General features: G+C 43.4%; 1 protein-coding gene across 5 annotated transcripts in view; it reads right to left on the bottom strand.

The window, feature by feature from the left end:
• LOC106570917 (WD repeat and FYVE domain-containing protein 3) overlaps positions 1–27,128 on the bottom strand; it is a 326,816-nt gene that overhangs the window by 115,851 nt on the left and 183,837 nt on the right. For all 5 annotated transcript variants that reach the window (XM_045695421.1, XM_045695420.1, XM_045695419.1 and 2 more), the window contains 3 exons: positions 17,583–17,695; positions 12,002–12,242; positions 3,149–3,249 (listed from right to left, as the gene is read on the bottom strand). In XM_045695421.1, the coding sequence (XP_045551377.1) occupies positions 3,149–3,249; positions 12,002–12,242; positions 17,583–17,695 (455 nt within the window). The remainder of the gene's footprint in view (positions 1–3,148; positions 3,250–12,001; positions 12,243–17,582; positions 17,696–27,128) is intronic.

The raw sequence follows: 27,128 nt of genomic DNA on the forward strand, positions 1-27,128 counted from the left end.
GAGAGAGAGGAGAGAGGAGAAAGGAGAGAGGAGAGAGGAGAGAGAGGAGAGAGGAGAGAGGAGAGAGGGAGAAGAGAGGAGAGAGGGATGAGAGGGAGAGGAGAGAGAGAGGAGAGAGGGATGAGAGGGAGAGGAGAGAGAGGGATGAGAGGGAGAGGAGAGAGAGGAGAGAGAGGAGTGAGAGGGAGAGGAGAGAGAGGAGAGAGAGGGATGAGGGAGAGGAGAGAGAGGGAGAAGAGAGAGAGGGATGAGAGGGAGAGGAGAGAGAGGAGAGAGGGAGAAGAGAGAGAGGGATGAGAGGGAGAGTAAGCGGAGCTGTGTACATCCTCTGGATGTATGCTTTAGCGTCTGGGTCTGTAGATCAAAAATGAAGTATTATTATTATTATTATTATTATTATTGTTGTTATTATTGCTATTATTATTAACTATGTGTTTAGGTCCACGGAGTATATGATCGGGACAACAGGGGCCTGATTGGGTCAACGGGCAGATTGGGAGGAACCAGACTGGTTCGATGAATGAACTAGCCCTGATGACGTCGTACTACTACACTGAACAAAAAATATAAAACGCCAACATGCAAAAATGTAAACAATGTTACTGAGTTACAGTTCACAAAAGGAAATCATTCACTAGAAATAAATGATTAGGCCCTAATCTATGGATTTCACATGACTGGGAATACAGATATGCATCTGTTGGTCACAGAGACCTTAAACAAAAATGTAGTGGCGTGGATCAGAAACCCAGTCAGTATCTGCTGTGACCATTTGCCTCATGCTGGGCGATACATCGCCTTCACATAGAGTTGATCAGGCTGTTGATTGTGGCCTGTGGAATGTTGTCCCACTAATTCAATATCTGTGTGAAGTTGCTGGATATTGGCGGGAACTGGAACACGCTGTCATAAATGACAATCCAGAGCATCCCAAACATGCTCAATGGGTGACAGGTCTGGTGAGTACGCAGGCCATGGAAGAACTGGGACATTTTCATTTGGAAACTACATCAAATCAAATTTTATTTGTCACATGTACGGAATGCAACAAGTGTAGACCTTACCGGTTCAATGCAAATAGTCCAAGGCCATTTGATTAATTGTTCAGCAATCTTATGGCTTGGGGGTAGAAGTTGTTAAGGAGCCTTTTCGACATAGACTTGGGGCTCTGGTACCGCTTGCCGGGCGGGGGCAGAGAGAACAGTCTATGAGACTTAGGTGATCTGTAGCGCCTTACGGTTGGATGCCAAGCAGTTGCCATACCAGGCAGTGATGCAACCGGTCAGGATGCTCTCGATGGTGCAGCTTTATAACTTTTTGAGGATGTGGGGACCCATGCCAAATCTTCTCCTGAGGGGGAAAACACGTTGTTGGGCGCTCTTCACGACTGTCCTGGTGTGTTTGGACCATGATAGTTTGTTGGAACCAAGGAACTTGAAACTCTCCTCCCTATAGGCTGTCTCATCGTTGTCGGTGATCAGGCCTCCCTCTGTTGTGTCATCAGCAAACTTAATGATGGTGTTGGAGTCATGCCTGGCCACGCAGTTGTGGGTGAACAGGGAGTACAGGAGGGGACTGAGCATGTACCCCTGAGAGGCCCCCATGTTGAGGATCAGCGTGGCAGATATGTTGTTGCCTACCCTTACCACCTGGGGATGGCTCGTCAGGAAGTCCAGGATCCAGTTGCAGAGGGAGGTGTTTAGTCCCAGGGTCCTTAGATTAGGGATGAGCTTTGCGGGCTCTATGGTGTTGAACGCTGAACTGTAGTCAATAAACAGCATTCTCACATAGGTGTTCCTTTTGTCCAGGTGTGAAAGGGCAGTGTGGAGTGCGATTGAGATTGCGTCATCTGTGGATCTGCTGAGGTGGTATACGAATTGGAGTGGGTCTAGGGTTTCTGGGATGATGGTGTTGATGTGAGCCATGACCAGCCTTTCAAAACACTTCATGGCTACAGACGTGAGTGCTACGGGTCTGTAGTCATTTAGGCAGGTTACCTTCGATGTCTTGGCCACAGGCACTATGCTGGTCTGTTTGAAATATGTTGGTATTACAGACTCGGCCAGGGAGAGGTTGAAAATGTCAGTGAAGACATTTGCCAGTTGGTCAGCGCATGCTCTGAGTACACGTCCTGGTAATCCGTCTGGCCCTGCGGCCTTGTGAATGTTGACCTGTTTAAAGGTCTTGCTCACATCAGTTACAGAGAGTGTGATCACATCAGTCGTTCGGGACAGCTGGTGCTCTCATGCATGCTTCAGTGTTGCTTTCCTCGAAGTGACCATTAAAGGCATTTAGCCTGTCTGGTAGGCTCACATCACTTGGCAGCTTGCGTTTGGCTTTCCCTTTGTAGGCGATGCAGACTTTGTTTATGTGTGTCGTGATACTATGATTTGGGTTGGAGGCTAGCTTGGGGATGGTAGTCTAAGAATAGGCTTGTTGTGATACTGACCTGCTCCAATCCTATTGACCAGAGGAGAGGAAATTAGAGGAGAAAGGAGTAAGAGGATGGGAATGGGAGGCGGCTAACTAGGGGATGTAGATGAATAACTGTGTAGTGATACTAACCTGCTAGCTAGGGGACGAAGACTAGGCTAAGTTTAGGTTGTACTGATACTGACCTGCTAGTTAGGGGATGAAGACTAGGCTAAGTTTAGGTTGTAGTGATACTGACCTGCTAGTTAGAGGATGTAACCTAGGCTAAGTTTAAGTTGTAGTGATACTGACCTGCTAGTTAGGGGATGTAACCTAGGCTAAGTTTAGGTTGTAGTGATACTGACTTGCTAGCTAGGGGATGTAACCTAGGCTAAGTTTAGGTTGTAGTGATACTGACCTGCTAGTTAGGGGATGAAGACTAGGCTAAGTTTAGGTTGTAGTGATACTGACCTGCTAGGTAGGGGATGAAGACTAGGCTAGGTTTAGGTTGTAGTGATACTGACCTGCTAGTTAGGGGATGAAGACTAGGCTAAGTTTAGGTTGTAGTGATACTGACCTGCTAGTTAGGGGATGAAGACTAGGCTAAGTTTAGGTTGTAATGATACTGACCTGCTAGTTAGGGGATGAAGACTAGGCTAAGTTTAGGTTGTAGTGATACTGACCTGCTAGTTAGGGGATGAAGACTAGGCTAAGTTTAGGTTGTAGTGATACTGACCTGCTCCAATCCCAGAGACCACGGCTCCATCGCTGACTCCTCCTGTGTTGGCATTGTTAGAGGGAGCGTTGTGAGGAGCCAGGCTTGGCTGGAACAGACACCTAGAGACAGGAGGAATATACAGTACACTATATTACTATATCTAATATAATCTGATACACAGTACACTGAGGGTAAAAAACATTAAGAACACCTTCCTAATCATTTTCCCTCAGAACAGGCCGTCACTGTAAATAAGAATTTGTTCTGAACTGGCTTGCCTAGTTAAATAAAGGTTAAATAAAAATAAATACAGCCTCAATTCGTCGGGGACATGGACTCTACAAGGTGTCAAAAGCGTTCCACAGGGATGCTGACCCATGTTGACTCCAATGATTCCCACAGTTGTGTCAAGTTGGCTGGATGTCCTCTTGGTGATGGACCATTCTTGATACACACAGAAAACTGTTGAGGGTGAAAAACCCAGCAGCGTTGCAGTTCTTGACACAAACCGGTGCGCCTGGCACCTACTAACATACCCCGTTCAAAGGCACTTCAATTCACAATATTTTGTCTTTCCCATTCACCGTCTGAATGGCACACATACACAATCCACGTCTCAATTGCCTCTAGGCTTGAAAATCCTTCTTTAACCGGTCTACTCCCCTTCATCTACACTGATTGATGTGGATTTAACAAGTGACATCAATAAGGGATCATAGCTTTCACCTGGACAGTCTATGTCAAGGAAAAAGCAGGCGTACTTAATGTTTTGTCCACTCAGTGTAATATATATATATATATATAAGGGCCAGGCTGGGCAGGAACAGACAGCTAGAGATGGAAAGAATGTACATTACATGTAAATATAGTTGTTATTGCTGTTTTAACTGTCATTATAAGCAGGTATGGAAATTGAAAAAAAAGTCACTGTGGGAAACCACCAAAGTAAAATCCTTAAATTAATCTTGAAAGAAAAATCATATTTTTACACGTCAAAATGAATTCGCTCCCAGTTCCACCCTTGATTTAGTTTTACAGTAAGTACATCCAACAGGAGTCTAGACCAACAACAAAAAGACCTGTCATGTCTGCTCAGTGTTTGCTTCACAACTCCTAGGTTTATTACAGACCGCTGGTGGAGACAGAAAATAAAAGTGAGTAGACATAACTCTTTTCTTCACAGTAAATCACTGACATTACATGTCAATGACAGGATCTTAGCTTCTAAGTACATGTGACTAAAGTAGACTCCTAGCAATCGGCTAGCTGTTATTTTCTCTCAACCTGACATCAGCTAGCTCAGGGATGGACAACTGGCAACCCGCGGCTTTTGTAGGCTAGCTTTAGAAATGCACCATTTTCTCGCCGTGGCAAAATGGCAAAATGTGTAGAATTGCAGGAAATTAACCCTAAAAGTATGTTTTTTCTCTCTCCACTGTCAAGAGGGAGGCCACTGAAATGTTTTGCTCGCAAGGGGGTTCCCCTCAACAAAATTTCACTTAGGCTAGGGCCGTCTCTGACTGCATATGTGGATACGCAGACCCACAAGCCACTGCAGACCCCTCATGAGTTTAGATTTTTTTTGTAGCACTCACCCCCGTTCAAGTTGCCCATCCCTGAGCTTAACCGTTCTGTTTCTCTCTCAACATGAAAACATTGTTGTCGTCGTCACCCTGAATACCCACTTTGGGGATATCTGGTCTACCTTCTGACAAATCTTGAGGAAGAATGAAAAGAACGGTGTCAAATTGTAGGCCGACTGTAAAACATTAGCTTAACATTTAACGTAAACATGAAAAGCACAGGCAGCGTTCTGTCCTGACGAAATAAAAGTGTACAACTATAAGAATTAAAAGAGCAGTAATGGAATTGGAAAACACTAAAGACCAGGGGCCTCATTTATAACCATGGCGTAAGTTTCACACAAAATATTTGCGTGCACCATTTTCTTTTTAAAGACAACATATGTACAAAAATGTTGATTTCTAAACTTGACGCTACACATGTTCCCCGTTATAGTCAGACCTGTCCTGAAACTGTGTATGCATGAATGAGCATTAAAACTGAAGAAAAAAAACATCATTCACCTTTTAAAGGTGAAAATAACACCCTTATTTGCTATATACTTTGGAAGTATTGGAATTAAACAGAAGCAGTTTTCTAAAGGAAATAGCAAATGGCGAACGTGATCAAATGTCTTTGGGGGGTGAGGGCAGAATATTAGACTTATAGCAAATGGCATGGCAAAGTTTATCTGACAGACAAAAAAGTTTATGAAAGACAAAAAAAAACGATTGCAAAAATGTTGTGGACCTGTAAACAGATTGTATGAATTGAAAAAAGCCTAATGTTTTGCTTTGACTTTTTCTCAAATTTATATGAAGCACTAAAACATTGTCTACTGACACACTACAATGTAAAAGATCAACTGTCTGTAAATTCACTCTGTTATAAATCACACCTCCATTCTGAAGCACAGAACAAAATACTTCAAATAATATCCTATCTAATAGACCCAATTAAATGAGGGATCCACATGGTACATTTTTTTGTAGGCTACGACTACTTTGGGAATACGAACATGTCATGCATGGCCAGACAAGGTGAGACATTTATTCTGCAAATGTTATGAAAATATGTATTATGTTTCTAAATGAAATAGTCAACTTGAGATATTTTAAAATTACAGTATTCAGATGTATCCTACAACAGTCTGTTCTACCGTTAATAAACTACGCTCAGGATCCAAAGTGAGTAAAATACCGTGAAATAGATTTAATGTATTTACTACTGTGAAGTGGGTCCAACTAAACGAGAGACGGGATGAATAGTATCCTAAGTTGCTGTGAGTATGAAACCATCACAGAAAGGGGGAGGAATTTATTATGCAATGATCATGGAAATTAAATATTAGCCTAGGAAATAGATGCCTATTTATAATTATTAAAAAAATTTAAAACGCAAGGATAAACGACATTGAACAAAAATATAGACGGAGTTACCGTTCATACAGGCCCTAATCTATGGATTTTATATGCATCTGTTGGTCATAGATACCTTAAACAAAGGCAGAGGCGTGGATCAGAAAACCAGTCTGTATCTGGTGTGACCACCATTTGCCTCAAGCAGCGCGACATATCTCCTTCACAATGGCTGTGTGAAGTTTCTGGATATTGGTGGGAACAGGAACAAGCTGTCGTACAGGTCGATCCAGAGCATCCCAAACATGCTCAATGGGTGACAAGTCTGGTGAGTATGCAGGCCATGGAAGAACTGGGACATTTTCAGCTTTCAGGAATTGTGTACAGATCATTGCGACATGGGGCTGTGCATTATCATGCTGAAACATGAGGTGATGGCGGTGGATGAACAGCACGACAACGGGGCCCCAGGATCTCGTCACAGTATCTCTGTGCATTCAAATTGCCATTGATAAAATGCATTTGTGTAGGTTGTCCGTAGCTTATGCCTGCTCGTAACCATAACCCCACCGCCACCATGGGGCACTCTGTTCACAACGTTGACATCAATAAACCGCTCGCCCACATGACGCCATACACGCTGTCTGCCATCTGCCCGGTAAAAACAGTTGAAACCGGGAATCATCCGTGAAGAGCACACTTCTCCAGCGTGCCAGCTGCCATTTGAAGGTGAGCATTTGCCCACTGAAGCCGGTTATGACGCCGAACTGCAGCCAGGTCAAGATCCTGGTGAGGAACGACGAACACGCTGATGAGCTTCCCCCTGATACGGTTTTATGACAGCAAACCCACAGTTTCATCAGCTGTTTGAGGGTGGCTGGTCTCAGACGATCCAGCAGGTGAAGAAGCCCGGATGTGGAGGTCCTGGGCTGACGTGGTTACTTACACGCGGTCTGCGGTTGCGAGGCACGTTGGATGTACTGCCAAATTCTCTAAAAACGACATTGGAGGCGGCTTATGGTAGACACACGGTTTCTAAATGAGGCCCCTGGCCCCTTCCTCCTCTGTGGTTTGCTAATAACCATAGCTATCCTATCTACAGAAACAACAGTGTCTCTTGAATAGACACACACACACACGTTTGCACTCCCCATTTACACACACTGACTGGTCCCGGGTGTGTTGTGACAGACCAGTTAATGACGCCCTAACCATGTAGCACCGACCTACCAGCTGCCCCTGAACCTTCCCTATATGAGCCAGCTGTGTGTGTGGAAGCGGGGGATGGGTCCTAAACAAGGGGGTGGGGTATTAATATTTCATAGTGACAGATGGGGTAGAGTGGACGGGGTGTGTGTGCGGTGTGGATAGTGTAGTCTCGTGTGCGTTTGTGTTTGTGTTGAACAAAAGTGGGACAGTGCCTCCTGCCTGTTTTGCTTCCAGAGACAACATGTACTATTCTGACGCAGCTGGGCACAGCGGGATGGAGATGGGGTTGGACTGGATGACTTTAACCATAGAAATAAATAATAATAATAATAATAAGAGCAAGCAGCAACAAACAACAGGGTTCACAGGATGACCCAAAGGACACAAGATCAGTTGGATAACAAAGCAAGCACTGTATCATGTAGGAATTACAGAAAGTATTCAGACCCCATGACTCTTTCCACATTTTGTTACGTTACAACTTTATTCTAAAATGGATTAAATTTGAGAAAAAAATGTCCTCATCAATCTACACATAATACTACATAATGACAAAGTGAAAACAGGTTTTTATACATTTTTCCAAATTAATAAAAAAAAAAAAAACACTGAATTCAGACCCATTGCTATGAAACTCAGCTCAGGTGCGTCCTGTTTCTATTGATCAACTTGATTGGAGTCCGCCTGTGGTAAATTCAACTGATTGGACATGATTTGGAAAGGCACACGCCTGTCTATATAAAGGTCCCACAGTTGACAGGGCATGTCAGAGTAAAAACCAAGCCATGAATGGCGTCAAAGGAATTGCCCGTAGAGCTCAGAGACAGGATTGTGTCGAGGCACAGATCTGGGGGAAGAGTAACCAATGGCGCTGACAGAGATGGCAGAATCGCAACTAGCTCCGATAAAACTTTGCAGTATTTAGATTTTTTTAATGTCCTATTTCTTACATAATTAGCTCAGGAAATGCTTTGTGTCATTACATACAGCACGGGAAGAACTATTGGATATTAGAGTGGTGGTAACTCACCAGAACTACCAGCATTACAACCAGGAATACGACTTCCCTGGAGCAGATCCTTTGTTCACTCTCCCCAGAGCCCGACCCAAAACATCACCAGCGGAAGAGAGGCACTCAAGGCAGCCTGCTGGTTCGACTTAGGAGGCCCGCACACCACCCACTGCTTCCGAGTATATTACTCGCTAATGTTCAGTCTTTGGATAACAAAGTTAATGAGCTTAGAGCAAGGATTTCTTTCCAGAGAGACATCGGGGCCTGTAACATACTTTGTTTCACGGAAACATGGCTCTCTCGGGATACTCTGTCAGAGTCAGTAAAGCCAGCAGGATTCTCAGTACATCGTGCAGACAGGAATAAAAATCTCTCCGAGAAGCAGAAGGCCCGGGGTTTAATGATTAATGACTCATGGTGTAATTCTAGGCACATAGAGGAACTAGAGTCATTTTGTAAACCTGACCAAGAATACCTCACTATTAAATGCCGACCATATTACCCTCCCAAGACAATTCTCCTCAGTCATCGCCACGGAAGTTTCCATCCGACCTCAATCCAATACCACGATGGCCCTCAAAGAACTTCACTGGACATTATGCAAACTGGAAACCATATATCCTGAGGCTGCATTTATTGTAGCTGGGGACTTTAACAAAGCAAATTTAAGGACTATACTGCCAAAATTCAATCAACATATTGACTGTCCTACTCGCTCTACTAAGACTCTGGACTATTGCTATTCAAACTTCCGGGATGCTTACAAGGCCCTCCCCCGCCCTCCTGTCGGCAAATCTGACCACGACTCCAGAAACTCAAACAGGAAGTGCCCATGCTTCGTACTATTCAAACCTGGTCTGACCAATCAGAATCGACGCTTCAGGATTGTTTTGCGAAAATAATCTAGACGCATACATGGATACGGTGACTGAGTTCATAAGGAAGTGTATAGGAGATGTAGTACCCACTGTAACTATTAAAACCTACCCTAACCAGAAACCGTGGATAGACGGAAGTATTCACGCGAAACTGAACGCAAACTAATGCATTTAACAATGGCAAGACGACTGGTAATATGGCAGAATATAAACAGTGTAGTTATTCACTCCGCAAGGCAATCAAACAAGCTAAACGTCAATATAGAGATAAAGTGGAGTCACAATTCAACGGCTCAGACACGAGACGTATGTGGCAGGGACTACAGACAATCATAGACTACAAAAGGAAAACCAGCCACATGGCCCGAGACCGATGTCTTGCTTCCAGACAGGCTAAACACATTCTTCGCTCACTTTGAGGATAACACAGTGCCGCCGACGCGGCCCGCTACCATGGACTGTGGGCTCTCCTTCTCCGTGGACGACGTGAGTAAAACATTTAAAGGTGTTAACCCTCGCAGAGCTGCCGGTCCAGACGGCATCCCTAGCCGCGTCAAAAGAGTATGCGCAGGCCAGCTGGCCGGTGTGTTTACGGGCATATTCAACCTCTCCCTATCCCAGTCTGCTGTCCCCACATGCTTCAAGATGGTCACCATTGTTCCTGTACCCAAGAAGGCAAAGGTAACTGAACTTAATGATATCGCCCCGTAGCACTCACTTCCGTCATCATGAAGTGCTTTGATCAACAAGTCAAGGATCATATCACCTCTATCTTACCTGCCACCCTAGACCCCCTTCAATTTGTTTACCGCCCCAATAGATCCACAGACGATGCAATCGCCATCACACTGCCCTAACCCATCTGGACAAGAGGAATACCTATGTAAGAACGCTCTTTATTGACTATAGCTCAGCATTCAACACCATAGTACCCTCCAAACTCATCACTAAGCTCGAGGCCCTGGTTCTGAACTCCGCCCTGTGCAACTGGGTCCTGGACTTCCTGACGGGTCACCCCAGGTGGTGAAGATAGAAAACAACACCTCCACTCCGCTGATCCTCAACAATGGGGCCCCGCAAGGGTGCGTGCTCAGCCCCTTCCTGTACTCCCTGTTCACCCATGACTGCGTGGCCATGCACACCTCCAACTCGATCATCAAGTTTGCAGACGACACAACAGTAGTAGGCTTGATTACCAACGATGACGAGGGAGGAGGTGAGGGCTCTGGGAGTGTGGACTTCAGGAAACAGCAGAGGGTGCACCCCCCGCCCCCCCCCCATATCTACATCGACGGGACCACAGTGGAGAAGGTGGAAAGCTTCAAGTTCTTCAGCGTACACATCACTGACAAACTGAAATGGACCACCCACACAGACAGTGTGGTGAAGAAGGCACAACAGAGCCTCTTCAACCTCAGGAGGCTTAAAACATTTGGCTTGTCACCTAAAACCCTCACAAATTTTTACAGATGCACAATTGAAAGCATCCTGTTGGGCTGTATCACCGCCTGTATCACCGATTACAAAGAACCTGATGGTCACTCTTGACAGAGCTGGGAGAACCTTCCAGAAGGACAACCATCTCTGCAGCACTCCACTAATCAGGACTTTATGGTAGAGTGGCCAGACAGAAGCCACTCCTCAGTAAAAGGCACATGACAGCCCGCTGGTCTGGACAGTCAGTTTTGTGAGAAGACCCGTTTTTTTCGAAATGAGGATGTCCACGACAGAGTGTTTACAGACGGCTGCTGTAAAGCTTGTGGATGTGTTGTAGAGCCAAACACACAGACACTGTCGTGTTGGTGACAGTATCATCTTCCTTATTAGTTTTGTAGCTCAAAGGGTTCTGGTTTTAGAGAGTATTTAGTGACAGATTTCTTGTCCAGATCCTCTCGTGTAGAAAAAGACAGCTTTCACAAGCCCCATGTTATGGAATAGACGCAAACTTTACATATCGACGGAAATAGGGGATTGAGCTGCCAGCTTATTCAATATCCAAAATGACATCACCGTGTGCGTGGGGGGGGGGGGGTAACCGTTAGAGTCTAGGATTACCTGAATGGGTGACAGAGTGTGTTTTATAAATAACCTCCCTGCTGAGACAGACAGGTGTTCCTGACATAAATAACCTCCCTGCTGAGACAGACAGGTGTTCCTGACATAAATAACCTCCCTGCTGAGACAGACAGGTGTTCCTGACATAAATAACCTCCCTGCTGAGACAGACAGGTGTTCCTGACATAAATAACCTCCCTGCTGAGACAGACAGGTGTTCCTGACATAAATAACCTCCCTGCTGAGACAGACAGGTGTTCCTGACATAAATAACCTCCCTGCTGAGACAGACAGGTGTTCCTGACATAAATAACCTCCCTGCTGAGACAGACAGGTGTTCCTGACATAAATAACCTCCCTGCTGAGACAGACAGGTGTTCCTGACATAAATAATATGCAATAAAAAAAGGAATAATGAAAAGGAAAACTGAAGGTAACAAAACAAGCACCATGAAATCTGTCTTGTGGAACCAACAGAACCAAAGGAATAAGCCCAAAAGTGCAAGTCACGACAGTAAGGGTTGCAAAATTCTAACAACTTTCGCAAAATTCCCAGGTTTGCCAGAAATCCCAGTTGGAGGATTCAGAGAATCAGAAGAGAATAACGCAGGGAGGAATTTCTGGAAATCTCAGGGAATTTTAGGAACATTTTTGCAACCACTGACAACAGTGAAAAAAGAAATGTGTGTATACCCAAAAGCCCTGTGTGTGTGTGTGTGTGTGTGTGTGTGTGTGTGTGTGTGTGTGTGTGTGTGTGTGTGTGTGTGTGTGTGTGTGTGTCCGTGCATCTTCTTACCCAAAGCCCTCCAGCGAGGTGTCAAATTCCACGAAGGCTGGAGTGACGGCCGAGCCGTGAAGGCGGATGTCATGGGGCGTTGTCATGGAGACCAGGCACTTGACGCGTGTGAGCGGCACGGTGCTCCCCTCGGCCGACCGCACCAGGCTACGGCTGATTCGGTACTGACTGTTGTCTTCACCGGCCGCTGTGAACACGGTGTCGGGACCAAAACAGCCCTCCATCGATATAGTCATAGAGTCTGTGGGACAAGAGATGAAACGTTACCACACACGTCACGTGCTACAGGGAATTATTGAAACAGGGCCTGAGAGTAGAGGAAGGATGTACTGTTAAGACTATTGAAACTGGGCCTGAGAGTAGAGGAAGGATGTACTGTTAAGACTATTGAAACTGGGCCTGAGAGTAGAGGAAGGATGTACTGTTAAGACTATTGAAACAGGGCCTGAGAGTAGAGGAAGGATGTACTGTTAAGACTATTGAAACAGGGCCTGAGAGTAGAGGAAGGATGTACTGTTAAGACTATTGAAACAGGGCCTGAGAGTAGAGGAAGGATGTACTGTTAAGACTATTGAAACAGGGCCTGAGAGTAGAGGAAGGATGTACTGTTAAGACTATTGAAACAGGGCCTGAGAGTAGAGGAAGAATGTACTGTTAAGACTATTGAAACAGGGCCTGAGAGTAGAGGAAGGATGTACTGTTAAGACTATTGAAACAGGGCCTGAGAGAAAAGGAAGAATGTCATTGTTTAGCTATTGAGAGAAAATTAGGTAATTTTCATTTGGATAATATCCCATTACAGTGAGGGAAGGACAATTTAGAGATTGATGTTACAGCTAAATAACCATCCCCACATTGCAAACGTTCCCTTACTAAATAGACAACATTTAATCAAACATGATCATTAGTCTGACAAACCCAGGCTTTCCCCGTTATGTTTTGACTAGACTGGCAGTTTACATGAAATGACCTAGAGCCTGTAAATTGAGCCTAATTGGTAATTAAGATAGTCAAGACATGAACTTTTACGGACAGTAGTGCTGAGCGATTAGTGCTTTTTTTTTAGGTCAGTTTGGGTTTGGGTTCGGTTATTAAAAAAAATTGTTTTTTTTCCAGATTTTGGTTTTGTTAAAAAAAATGTTTACATTAAATGCGTTATGAAATAATGACATTAGAATGATTTTAGAGCTTTTTAAAGGAAATTCCAAACACCAAAAATAGTGAACATTCAATTGCCAAAACATTGAAAATATTCCATTGTCTAAGTCAGGTCCACATTGGGTAGACATCAATAGAAAAACAGGACTATGAAATGAATGACTATGAAATAATATTTCAGTTGTGTGTATTACTTAGTTTTTATTTCATGACTTTATTAATGTTCATTCCTCAAAGTCATCATCTCTGCTCAGGCAGTATCAGCCAGCCAGATCATCTAGGTTATCTCTGTGCTCTCCTTAAAGTCATCATCTCTGCTCAGGCAGTATCAGCCAGCCGGCCAGATCATCTAGGTTATCTCTGTGCTCTCCTTAAAGTCATCATCTCTGCTCAGGCAGTATCAGCCAGCCGGCCAGATCATCTAGGTTATCTCTGTGCTCTCCTTAAAGTCATCATCTCTGCTCAGGCAGTATCAGCCAGCCAGATCATCTAGGTTATCTCTATGCTCTCCTTAAAGTCATCATCTCTGCTCAGGAAGTATCAGCCAGCCAGCCAGATCATCTAGGTTATCTCTGTGCTCTCCTTAAAGTCATCATCTCTGCTCAGGCAGTATCAGCCGGCCAGATCATCTAGGTTATCTCTATGCTCTCCTTAAAGTCATCATCTCTGCTCAGGAAGTATCAGCCAGCCAGCCAGATCATCTAGGTTATCTCTATGCTCTCCTTAAAGTCATCATCTCTGCTCAGGAAGTATCAGCCAGCCAGCCAGACCATCTAAGGATATTTCTGTGCTCCCCACACTGTACTGTCTGTAGTCATGCTATTTAGCTAGGCTAGCCTGCCTAAGTATGCTGCAGAGCTGTCTGAGGAAATCATTCTTCTAGTTGTTCACAGTAGATAAGGAACACTTTCACAAACTGTCTCTGTCCCCCTCATCGTTGTGTAGGTTTATCTCTCATGCAGTCTGTGTGTGTATCTATCCTAACGTAGCAGGCGTAAAAGTGTATCCATCTCTGTCCAAGACGGAAATAACAGGTAATTGTAGTTTATTACCACGTTTCTGCGCTGAACTAGGTTGAATATTTGGTTAATGAAAACTACAACTACCTTCAAGCCCAGCATCCCACAATGGTTCTTGACATGATTTCTCTCGTGAATGATTTGATTTATCTCTAGAGAAACGGCGCCTTGGGCTAACAAAAAATAAAAATAAAAATGGAATTCAAGTAATTGAAACCGACGTCAGTCAATTAGTTGTTTAATAACAGAAAGAGAAAAATGAAATGTAAGTTTAAATCGCTCGTCACTAACGGACAGATTCACCTCAGGTAATTATCTGAAGGTGATCAGTCTAGGAGGCAGCCCACATAACAGTGTTGGTTTAGGTTGCAGCGACATTTCAATAACGTTATAATAGGCTCGTTCTGGTGTGCAATCATGAAGGATTACCGACTCCAGAAAGTCATTTCCACTGGCAATTAAAGCTAGAGAAAGCTCATCTCCTGGCAACCCCCCCCCCCCCCCAATCTATTCTCCACTACAGTAACTGCCTGGATGCAGCCGAATGGATCAACTAACAGCAGGAGGAAAAATAATTTGCTGGGAGTAATTGTTGGCCTTTTCAAACTGCACGTCTTTCTCCTGTCCATCTAGCCCCGCAGAAAACTTTATGGTAACATTTTCTATGACGCACGCACACATGCCTTATGCTGCATCTATAATGCCTTACGCTGCCTCTATAATGCCTTACGGTGCCTCTATAATGCCTTACGCTGCATCTACAATGCCTTATGCTGCATCTATAATGCCTTATGCTGCATCTATAATGCCTTACGCTGCCTCTATAATGCCTTACGCTGCCTCTATAATGCCTTACGCTGATAAATGCCTTATGCTGCATCTATAATGCCTTACGCTGCCTCTATAATGCCTTACGCTGCCTCTATAATGCCTTATGCTGCATCTGCAATGCCTTACGCTACATCTACAATGCCTTACGCTACATCTACAATGCCTTACGCTACATCTACAATGCCTTACGCTACATCTACAATGCCTTACGCTACATCTACAATGCCTTACGCTACATTTACAATGCCTTATGCTACATTTACAATGCCTTATGCTACATTTACAATGCCTTATGCTACATTTACAATGCCTTATGCTACATTTATAATTACTTATAAGTAAATGTATAGGGCATTATTACAGTTGCTATAAGCGGTCATAACTCATAAGTACAGTGCCTTCAAAAAGTATTTATACCCATTGACTTATTACAAATTGTGTTGTTACAGCCTGAATTCAAAATGAATGAAATATTTTTTTCTACACACAATAACCCATAATGACAAAGTGAAAACATGTTTTTAGAAATGTTTGCAAATTTATTGAAAATGAAATGCAGAAATATCGAATTTACAGAAGTATTCACACCCCTGAGTCAATACATGTTAGAATCACATTTGGCAGTGATTACAGCTGTGAGTCTTTCTGGGTAAGTTTCTAAGAGCTTTACACACCTGGATTGTAAAATATTTGCCCGTAATTCTTTAAAAATTCTTCAAGTTGGTTGTTGATCATTGCTAGACAACCATTTTCAAGTCTTGCCATAGATTTTCAAGCCGATTTATGTCTAAACTGTATTTAGGCCACTCAGGTACATTCAATGTTGTCTTGGTAAGCAACTCCAGTGTATATTTGGCTTTGTGTTTGAGGTTATTTTCCTGCTGAAAGGTGAATTTGTCTCCCAGTGTCAATTGGAAGGATTTTGCCTGTGCTAAGCTCTATTCCGTTCCTTTTTATCCCCCCCAAAAAACTCTGTAGTCCTTGCCTGATGACAAGCATACCCATAACATGATGCAGCCACCACCATGCTTGAAAATATGAAGAGTGGTACTCAGTGATGTGTTGTGTTGGATTTGCCCCAAACATAACGCTTTGTATTCAGGACCATAAAGTGTATTTATTTTCCACATGTTTTGTAGTTTTACTTTAGTGCCTTATTGCAAACAGGATGCATGTTTTGGAATATGTTTATTCTGTACAGGCTTCCTTCTTTCACTCTGTCAATTAGGTTAGTATTGTGGAGTAACTGTCACGTCCTGACCATAGTAAGATGTTATTTTCTATGGTAGAGTAGGTCAGAGCGTGACAGGGGGTGTTTTGTGTTTTTCTATGTTTTGTATATCTATGTTTAGGTTCTAGTTTTTCCATTTCTATGTTGTTGTTTTTTGGGATGATCTCCAATTAGAGGCAGCTGGTCCTCGTTGTCTCTAATTGGAGATCATACTTAAGTAGGGTTTTTTTTCCACCTGTGTTTGTGGGTAGTTGTCTTCTGTTTAGTTTTCTGTACCTGACAGAACTGTACGCTTTCGTTTTCTCTTTGTTATTTTTCCTTTAGTGTTTTGAGTTATAATAAATATTCATCATGAGCAATCAACACGCTGCGCTTTGGTCCCCTCTCTACAACAGCCATTACAGTAACTACAATAAATGTTGATCCATCCTCAGTTGTTTTCTCCCATCACAGCCATTCAACTCTAACTGTGTTAAATTGCTGCAAGAAACCACTACTAAAGGACACCAATAATAAGAGACTTATTTGGGCCAAGAAACACGAGCAATTAACATTAGACCAGTGGAAATCAGTCCTTTGGTCTGATGAGCCCAAATTTTAGATTTTTGGTTCCAACCAGCCGTGTCTTTGTGAGACGAAGAGTAGGTGAACGGATGATCTCTGCATGTGTGGTTCCCACAGTGAAGCATGGAGGAGGAGGTGTGATGGTGCTTTGCTGGTGACACTGTGTGATTATTTAGAATTCAAGGCACACTTAACCAGCATGGCTACCACAGCATTCTGCAGTGAAACGCCATCCCATCTGGTTTGGTCTTAGTAGGACTATCCTTTGTTTTTCAACAGGACAATGACCCAACACACCTCCAGGCTGTGTAAGGGCTATTTGACCAAGAAGGAGAGTGATGGAGTGCTGCATCAGATGACCTGTCCTCCACAATCACCCGACCTCAACCCAATTGAGATGGTTTTGGATGAGTTTGACCGCAGAGTGAAGGAAAAGCAGCCGCCAACAAGTGCTCAGCATATGTGGGAACTCCTTCAAGACTGTTGGAAAAGCATTCCAGGTGAAGCTGGTTGAGAGAATGCCAAGAGTGTGCAAAGCTGTCATCAAGGCAAAAGGTGGCTACTTTGAAGAATCTCAAACATAAACAAATCAAAATATGTTTTAACACTTTTTTAGGTTACTACATGATTCCATATGTGTTATTTCATAGTTTTGATGTCTTCACTATTATTCTACAATGTAGAAAATAGTAAAAAATAAAGAAAAACCCTGTAATGAGTAGGTGTGTCCAAACGTTTGACTGGTAGTGTGTGTGTAATAGATAGAGTGGTGTCTTACTTCTCATCTCTGCGTCGTAGCTAAGGGAGGAGGGTTTGTGGACGCGGTACTGTTTCAGCAGCTTCTTGTCCCAGGCTCCACAGTTCAGAGGGTTACCCAGCCGGAGGAACTCTCTGTGGGGGAAAAAAACAATATGAATTAGATGTTATGTTTATTTTGGGGGTGACATGAAAACATACATAGACAAGATGTGCATGTTGAATCCCTGTGGATGACACATGAATGAAAACACTTATTTCCAAATTGGTCCTTGATCACTTGGCATTCACTGGCATCCTCCAACATGGACGCCTTTCCCCTCGAAGAACAATAAACATCATCGCAGACTCGGCCTTAATTGATATGCTCTCTGTCACCTGGAGCTGCATGGCAAATGGTCCAGAAACACAAGGAAAGCATAAAGGACAATGCCCATGGACTAGTCAGCCATTCCCCCTCCGAGGGGTCAAAATGTATCTCTGTTACAGTATCCACAGGACTGACTATCTCTCTGTTACAGTATCCAGAGGACTGACTATTGAATGTATCTCTGTTACAGTATCCAGAGGACTGACTATTGAATGTATCTCTCTGTTACGGTATCCAGAGGACTGACTATCTCTCTGTTACAGTATCTAGAGGACTGGCTATCTCTCTGTTACAGTATCCAGAGGACTGACTATTGAATGTATCTCTGTTACAGTATCCAGAGGACTGACTATATCTTTGTTACAGTATCCAAAGGACTGACTATTGAATGTATCTCTCTGTTACGGTATCCAGAGGACTGACTATTGAATGTATCTCTCTGTTACGGTATCCAGAGGACTGACTATCTCTCTGTTACAGTATCCAGAGGACTGACTATTGAATGTATCTCTGTTACAGTATCCAGAGGACTGACTATTGAACGCATCTCTGTTACGGTATCCAGAGGACTGACTATCTCTGTTACAGTATCCAGAGGACTGACTATTGAATTTGTGATTGAATAATGATATATTATCTGTGTCTGGTATCTGAAACGTGTTCACTGAGGAGAACTCTGAAGCTATCTATATGGGAAGAGAAAGGGAGGGATACCTAGTCAGTTATACAACAGAAAGGGAAAGGGGGATACCTAGTCAGTTATACAACAGAAAGGAAAGGGGGGATACCTAGTCAGTTATACAACAGAAAGGGAAAGGGGGATACCTAGTCAGTTATACAACAGAAAGGAAAGGGGGATACCTAGTCAGTTATACAACAGAAAGGAAAGGGGGGATACCTAGTCAGTTATACAACAGAAAGGAAAGGGGGATACCTAGTCAGTTATACAACAGAAAGGAAAGGGGGGATACCTAGTCAGTTATACAACAGAAAGGGGGGATACCTAGTCAGTTATACAACAGAAAGGAAAGGGGGATACCTAGTCAGTTGTACAACAGAAAGGAAAGGGGGGATACCTAGTCAGTTATACAACAGAAAGGAAAGGGGGATACCTAGTCAGTTATACATCTGAAAGGGGGGATACCTAGTCAATTGTACAACTGAAACGAAAGGGAGATACCTAGTCAGTTATACAACTGAAAGGAAAGGGGGATACCTAGTCAGTTATACAACTGAAAGGAAAGGGGGATACCTAGTCAGTTATACAACTGAAAGGAAAGGGGGGATACCTAGTCAGTTGTACAACTGAAAGGAAAGGGGGGATACCTAGTCAGTTGAACAACTGAAAGGAAAGGGGGGATACCTAGTCAGTTGTACAACTGAAAGGAAAGGGGGATACCTAGTCAGTTGTACAACTGAAAAGGGGGAAACCTAGTCAGTTGTACAACAGAAAGGGAAAGGGGGATATCTAGTCAGTTGTACAACAGAAAGGAAAGGGGGATATCTAGTCAGTTGTACAACAGAAAGGAAAGGGGGGATACCTAGTCAGTTGTACAACAGAAAGGAAAGGGGGATACCTAGTCAGTTATACAACAGAAAGGAAAGGGGGATATCTAGTCAGTTGTACAACAGAAAGGAAAGGGGGGATACCTAGTCAGTTGTACAACAGAAAGGAAATGGGGATACCTAGTCAGTTATACAACTGAAAGGGGGGTACCTAGTCAGTTGTACAACTGAAAAGGAAAGGGGGATATCTAGTCAGTTGTACAACAGAAAGGAAAGGGGGATACCTAGTCAGTTATACAACTGAAAGGGGATACCTAGTCAGTTGTACAACTGAAAGGAAAGGGGGATACCTAGTCAGTTGTACAACTGAAAGGAAAGGGGGATACCTAGTCAGTTGTACAACTGAAAGGAAAGGTGGATACCTAGGCAGTTGTACAACAGAAAGGAAAGGGGGATACCTAGTCAGTTATACAACTGAAAGGTAAAGGGGGATAGCTAGTCAGTTGTACAACAGAAAGGAAAGGGGGATACCTAGTCAGTTATACAACTGAAAGGTAAAGGGGGATAGCTAGTCAGTTGTACAACAGAAAGGAAAGGGGGGATACCTAGTCAGTTGTACAACTGAAAGGAAAGGTGGATACCTAGTCAGTTGTACAACAGAAAGGAAAGGGGGATACCTAGTCAGTTGTACAACAGAAAGGAAAGGGGGGATACCTAGTCAGTTATACAACAGAAAGGAAAGGGGGATATCTAGTCAGTTGTACAATAGAAAGGAAAGGGGGGATACCTAGTCAGTTGTACAACAGAAAGGAAAGGGGGATATCTAGTCAGTTGTACCACTGAAAGGAAAGGGGGATACCTAGTCAGTTGTACAACAGAAAGGAAATGGGGATACCTAGTCAGTTATACAACAGAAAGGAAAGGGGGATATCTAGTCAGTTGTACAACAGAAAGGAAAGGGGGGATACCTAGTCAGTTATACAACAGAAAGGAAAGGGGGGATACCTAGTCAGTTGTACAACTGAAAGGAAAGGGGGGATACCTAGTCAGTTATACAACAGAAAGGAAAGGGGGGATACCTAGTCAGTTATACAACTGAAAGGAAAGGGGGGATACCTAGTCAGTTATACAACAGAAAGGAAAGGGGGGATACCTAGTCAGTTATACAACAGAAAGGAAAGGGGGGATACCTAGTCAGTTATACAACAGAAAGGAAAGGGGGATACCTAGTCAGTTATACAACAGAAAGGAAAGGGGGGATACCTAGTCAGTTATACAACAGAAAGGGGGGGATACCTAGTCAGTTGTACAACAGAAGGGAAAGGGGGATACCTAGTCAGTTGTACAACAGAAAGGAAAGGGGGGATACCTAGTCAGTTATACAACAGAAAGGAAAGGGGGGATACCTAGTCAGTTATACATCTGAAAGGGGGGATACCTAGTCAATTGTACAACTGAAACGAAAGGGAGATACCTAGTCAGTTATACAACTGAAAGGAAAGGGGGATACCTAGTCAGTTATACAACTGAAAGGAAAGGGGGATACCTAGTCAGTTATACAACTGAAAGGAAAGGGGGGATACCTAGTCAGTTGTACAACTGAAAGGAAAGGGGGGATACCTAGTCAGTTGAACAACTGAAAGGAAAGGGGGGATACCTAGTCAGTTGAACAACTGAAAGGAAAGGGGGGATACCTAGTCAGTTGTACAACTGAAAGGAAAGGGGGATACCTAGTCAGTTATACAACAGAAAGGAAAGGGGGATACCTAGTCAGTTGTACAACTGAAAAGGGGGAAACCTAGTCAGTTGTACAACAGAAAGGGAAAGGGGGATACCTAGTCAGTTATACAACAGAAAGGAAAGGGGGATACCTAGTCAGTTATACAACAGAAAGGAAATGGGGATACCTAGTCAGTTATACAACTGAAAGGGGATACCTAGTCAGTTGTACAACTGAAAGGAAAGGGGGATACCTAGTCAGTTGTACAACAGAAAGGAAAGGGGGGGATACCTAGTCAGTTGTACAACAGAAAGGAAATGGGGATACCTAGTCAGTTGTACAACAGAAAGGAAAGGGGTGATACCTAGTCAGTTGTACAACAGAAAGGAAAGGGGGATACCTAGTCAGTTGTACAACAGAAAGGAAAGGGGGGATACCTAGTCAGTTGTACAACAGAAAGGAAATGGGGATACCTAGTCAGTTATACAACTGAAAGGGGGGTACCTAGTCAGTTGTACAACTGAAAAGGAAAGGGGGATATCTAGTCAGTTGTACAACAGAAAGGAAAGGGGGATACCTAGTCAGTTATACAACTGAAAGGGGATACCTAGTCAGTTGTACAACTGAAAGGAAAGGGGGGATACCTAGTCAGTTGTACAACTGAAAGGAAAGGGGGATACCTAGTCAGTTGTACAACTGAAAGGAAAGGTGGATACCTAGGCAGTTGTACAACAGAAAGGAAAGGGGGATACCTAGTCAGTTATACAACTGAAAGGTAAAGGGGGATAGCTAGTCAGTTGTACAACAGAAAGGAAAGGGGGATACCTAGTCAGTTATACAACAGAAAGGAAATGGGGATACCTAGTCAGTTATACAACTGAAAGGGGATACCTAGTCAGTTGTACAACTGAAAGGAAAGGGGGATACCTAGTCAGTTATACTACTGAAAGGAAAGGGGGGATACCTAGTCAGTTGAACAACTGAAAGGAAAGGGGGGATACCTAGTCAGTTGTACAACTGAAAGGAAAGGGGGATACCTAGTCAGTTATACAACAGAAAGGAAAGGGGGATACCTAGTCAGTTGTACAACTGAAAAGGGGGAAACCTAGTCAGTTGTACAACAGAAAGGGAAAGGGGGATACCTAGTCAGTTATACAACAGAAAGGAAAGGGGGATACCTAGTCAGTTATACAACAGAAAGGAAATGGGGATACCTAGTCAGTTATACAACTGAAAGGGGATACCTAGTCAGTTGTACAACTGAAAGGAAAGGGGGATACCTAGTCAGTTGTACAACAGAAAGGAAAGGGGGGATACCTAGTCAGTTGTACAACAGAAAGGAAATGGGGATACCTAGTCAGTTGTACAACAGAAAGGAAAGGGGTGATACCTAGTCAGTTGTACAACAGAAAGGAAAGGGGGATACCTAGTCAGTTGTACAACAGAAAGGAAAGGGGGGATACCTAGTCAGTTGTACAACAGAAAGGAAATGGGGATACCTAGTCAGTTATACAACTGAAAGGGGGGTACCTAGTCAGTTGTACAACTGAAAAGGAAAGGGGGGATATCTAGTCAGTTGTACAACAGAAAGGAAAGGGGGGATACCTAGTCAGTTATACAACTGAAAGGGGATACCTAGTCAGTTGTACAACTGAAAGGAAAGGGGGATACCTAGTCAGTTGTACAACTGAAAGGAAAGGGGGATACCTAGTCAGTTGTACAACTGAAAGGAAAGGTGGATACCTAGGCAGTTGTACAACAGAAAGGAAAGGGGGATACCTAGTCAGTTATACAACTGAAAGGTAAAGGGGGATAGCTAGTCAGTTGTACAACAGAAAGGAAAGGGGGATACCTAGTCAGTTATACAACAGAAAGGAAATGGGGATACCTAGTCAGTTATACAACTGAAAGGGGATACCTAGTCAGTTGTACAACTGAAAGGAAAGGGGGATACCTAGTCAGTTATACTACTGAAAGGAAAGGGGGATACCTAGTCAGTTATACAACAGAAAGGAAATGGGGATACCTAGTCAGTTATACAACTGAAAGGGGATACCTAGTCAGTTATACAACTGAAAGGGGATACCTAGTCAGTTGTACAACTGAAAGGAAAGGGGGATACCTAGTCAGTTGTACAACAGAAAGGAAAGGGGGGATACCTAGTCAGTTGTACAACAGAAAGGAAATGGGGATACCTAGTCAGTTGTACAACAGAAAGGAAAGGGGGGATACCTAGTCAGTTGTACAACAGAAAGGAAAGGGGGATACCTAGTCAGTTGTACAACAGAAAGGAAAGGGGGGATACCTAGTCAGTTGTACAACAGAAAGGAAATGGGGATACCTAGTCAGTTATACAACTGAAAGGGGGGTACCTAGTCAGTTGTACAACTGAAAAGGAAAGGGGGATATCTAGTCAGTTGTACAACAGAAAGGAAAGGGGGATACCTAGTCAGTTATACAACTGAAAGGGGATACCTAGTCAGTTGTACAACTGAAAGGAAAGGGGGATACCTAGTCAGTTGTACAACTGAAAGGAAAGGGGGATACCTAGTCAGTTGTACAACTGAAAGGAAAGGTGGATACCTAGGCAGTTGTACAACAGAAAGGAAAGGGGGATACCTAGTCAGTTATACAACTGAAAGGTAAAGGGGGATAGCTAGTCAGTTGTACAACAGAAAGGAAAGGGGGATACCTAGTCAGTTATACAACTGAAAGGTAAAGGGGGATAGCTAGTCAGTTGTACAACAGAAAGGAAAGGGGGATACCTAGTCAGTTGTACAACTGAAAGGAAAGGTGGATACCTAGTCAGTTGTACAACAGAAAGGAAAGGGGGATACCTAGTCAGTTGTACAACAGAAAGGAAAGGGGGGATACCTAGTCAGTTATACAACAGAAAGGAAAGGGGGATATCTAGTCAGTTGTACAATAGAAAGGAAAGGGGGGATACCTAGTCAGTTGTACAACAGAAAGGAAAGGGGGATATCTAGTCAGTTGTACCACTGAAAGGAAAGGGGGATACCTAGTCAGTTGTACAACAGAAAGGAAATGGGGATACCTAGTCAGTTATACAACAGAAAGGAAAGGGGGATATCTAGTCAGTTGTACAACAGAAAGGAAAGGGGGGATACCTAGTCAGTTATACAACAGAAAGGAAAGGGGGGATACCTAGTCAGTTATACAACAGAAAGGAAAGGGGGGATACCTAGTCAGTTATACAACTGAAAGGAAAGGGGGGATACCTAGTCAGTTATACAACAGAAAGGAAAAGGGGATACCTAGTCAGTTATACAACTGAAAGGAAAGGGGGGATACCTAGTCAGTTATACAACAGAAAGGAAAGGGGGATACCTAGTCAGTTGAACAACTGAAAGGGAAAGGGGGATACCTAGTCAGTTATACAACAGAAAGGAAAGGGGGATATCTAGTCAGTTATACAACAGAAAGGTAAAGGGGGATACCTAGTCAGTTATACAACAGAAAGGAAAGGGGGGATAACTAGTCAGTTGTACAACAGAAAGGGGGGATACCTAGTCAGTTATACAACTGAAAAGGGGGAAACCTAGTCAGTTGTACAACAGAAAGGGGGGATACCTAGTCAGTTATACTACTGAAAGGAAAGGGGGATACCTAGTCAGTTATACAACTGAAAGGAAAAGGGGATACCTAGTCAGTTGTACAACAGAAAGGAAAGGGGGGATACCTAGTCAGTTGTACAACTGAAAGGAAAGGGGGATACCTAGTCAGTTGTACAACTGAAAGGAAAGGGGGATACCTAGTCAGTTGTACAACAGAAAGGGGGGATACCTAGTCAGTTATACAACTGAAAGGAAAGGGGGGATACCTAGTCAGTTGTACAACAGAAAGGAAAGGGGGATACCTAGTCAGTTGTACAACAGAAAGGAAAGGGGGATACCTAGTCAGTTGTACAACTGAAAGGAAAGGGGGGATACCTAGTCAGTTATACAACAGAAAGGAAAGGGGGATACCTAGTCAGTTGTACAACAGAAAGGAAAGGGTGATACCTAGTCAGTTGTACAACAGAAAGGGGGGATACCTAGTCAGTTATACAACAGAAAGGAAAGGGGGGATACCTAGTCAGTTATACAACAGAAAGGAAAGGTGGATACCTAGTCAGTTATACAACAGAAAGGAAAGGGGGAAACCTAGTCAGTTATACAACTGAAAGGGGGGATAACTAGTCAGTTGAACAACTGAAAGGAAAGGGGGATACCTAGTCAGTTATACTACTGAAAAGGGGGATACCTAGTCAGTTGTACAACTGAAAGGAAAGGGGGATACCTAGTCAGTTGTACAACTGAAAGGAAAGGTGGATACCTAGTCAGTTATACAACAGAAAGGAAAGGGGGATACCTAGTCAGTTGTACAACAGAAAGGAAAGGGGGATATCTAGTCAGTTGTACAACAGAAAGGAAAGGGGGGATACCTAGTCAGTTATACAACAGAAAGGAAAGGGGGGATACCTAGTCAGTTATACAACAGAAAGGGAAAGGGGGATACCTAGTCAGTTATACAACAGAAAGGAAAGGGGGATATCTAGTCAGTTGTACAACAGAAAGGAAAGGGGGGATACCTAGTCAGTTATACAACTGAAAAGGGGGAAACCTAGTCAGTTGTACAACTGAAAGGAAAGGGGGATACCTAGTCAGTTGTACAACAGAAAGGAAAGGGGGATATCTAGTCAGTTGTACAACAGAAAGGAAAGGGGGGATACCTAGTCAGTTATACAACAGAAAGGAAAGGGGGGATAACTAGTCAGTTGAACAACTGAAAGGAAAGGGGGATACCTAGTCAGTTATACAACAGAAAGGAAAGGGGGGATACCTAGTCAGTTGTACAACAGAAAGGAAAGGGGGGATACCTAGTCAGTTATACAACAGAAAGGAAATGGGGATACCTAGTCAGTTGTACAACAGAAAGGAAAGGGGGATACCTAGTCAGTTGTACAACAGAAAGGAAAGGGGGGATACCTAGTCAGTTATACAACAGAAAGGAAAGGGGGATACCTAGTCAGTTGAACAACAGAAAGGAAAGGGGGATACCTAGTCAGTTGTACAACAGAAAGGAAAGGGGGATACCTAGTCAGTTGAACAACAGAAAGGAAAGGGGGGATACCTAGTCAGTTATACAACTGAAAGGAAAGGGGGGATACCTAGTCAGTTATACAACTGAAAGGAAAAGGGGATACCTAGTCAGTTATACAACAGAAAGGAAAGGGGGATACCTAGTCAGTTGTACAACAGAAAGGAAAGGGGGATACCTAGTCAGTTGTACAACAGAAAGGGGGGATACCTAGTCAGTTATACAACAGAAAGGAAAGGGGGGGATACCTAGTCAGTTATACAACAGAAAGGAAAGGGGGAAACCTAGTCAGTTATACAACTGAAAGGGGGGATACCTAGTCAGTTATACAACTGAAAGGAAAGGGGGATACCTAGTCAGATGTACAACAGAAAGGGAAAGGGGGATACCTAGTCAGTTATACAACAGAAGGGAAAGGGGGATACCTAGTCAGTTATACAACAGAAAGGAAAGGGGGATACCTAGTCAGTTATACAACAGAAAGGAAAGGGGGATACCTAGTCAGTTATACAACTGAAAGGAAAGGGGGGATACCTAGTCAGTTATACTACTGAAAGGAAAGGGGGATACCTAGTCAGTTATACTACTGAAAGGAAAGGTGGATACCTAGTCAGTTATACAACTGAAAGGAAAGGGGGATACCTAGTCAGTTATACAACTGAAAGGAAAGGGGGGATACCTAGTCAGTTATACAACAGAAAGGGGGATACCTAGTCAGTTATACAACTGAAAGGAAAGGGGGGATACCTAGTCAGTTATACAACAGAAAGGGGGATACCTAGTCAGTTATACAACTGAAAGGAAAGGGGGGATACCTAGTCAGTTATACAACTGAAAGGAAAGGGGGATACCTAGTCAGTTGTACAACAGAA

The sequence above is a fragment of the Salmo salar genome, chromosome ssa15 (genome assembly GCF_905237065.1).
Source record: "Salmo salar chromosome ssa15, Ssal_v3.1, whole genome shotgun sequence".
NCBI lineage: Eukaryota > Metazoa > Chordata > Actinopteri > Salmoniformes > Salmonidae > Salmo > Salmo salar.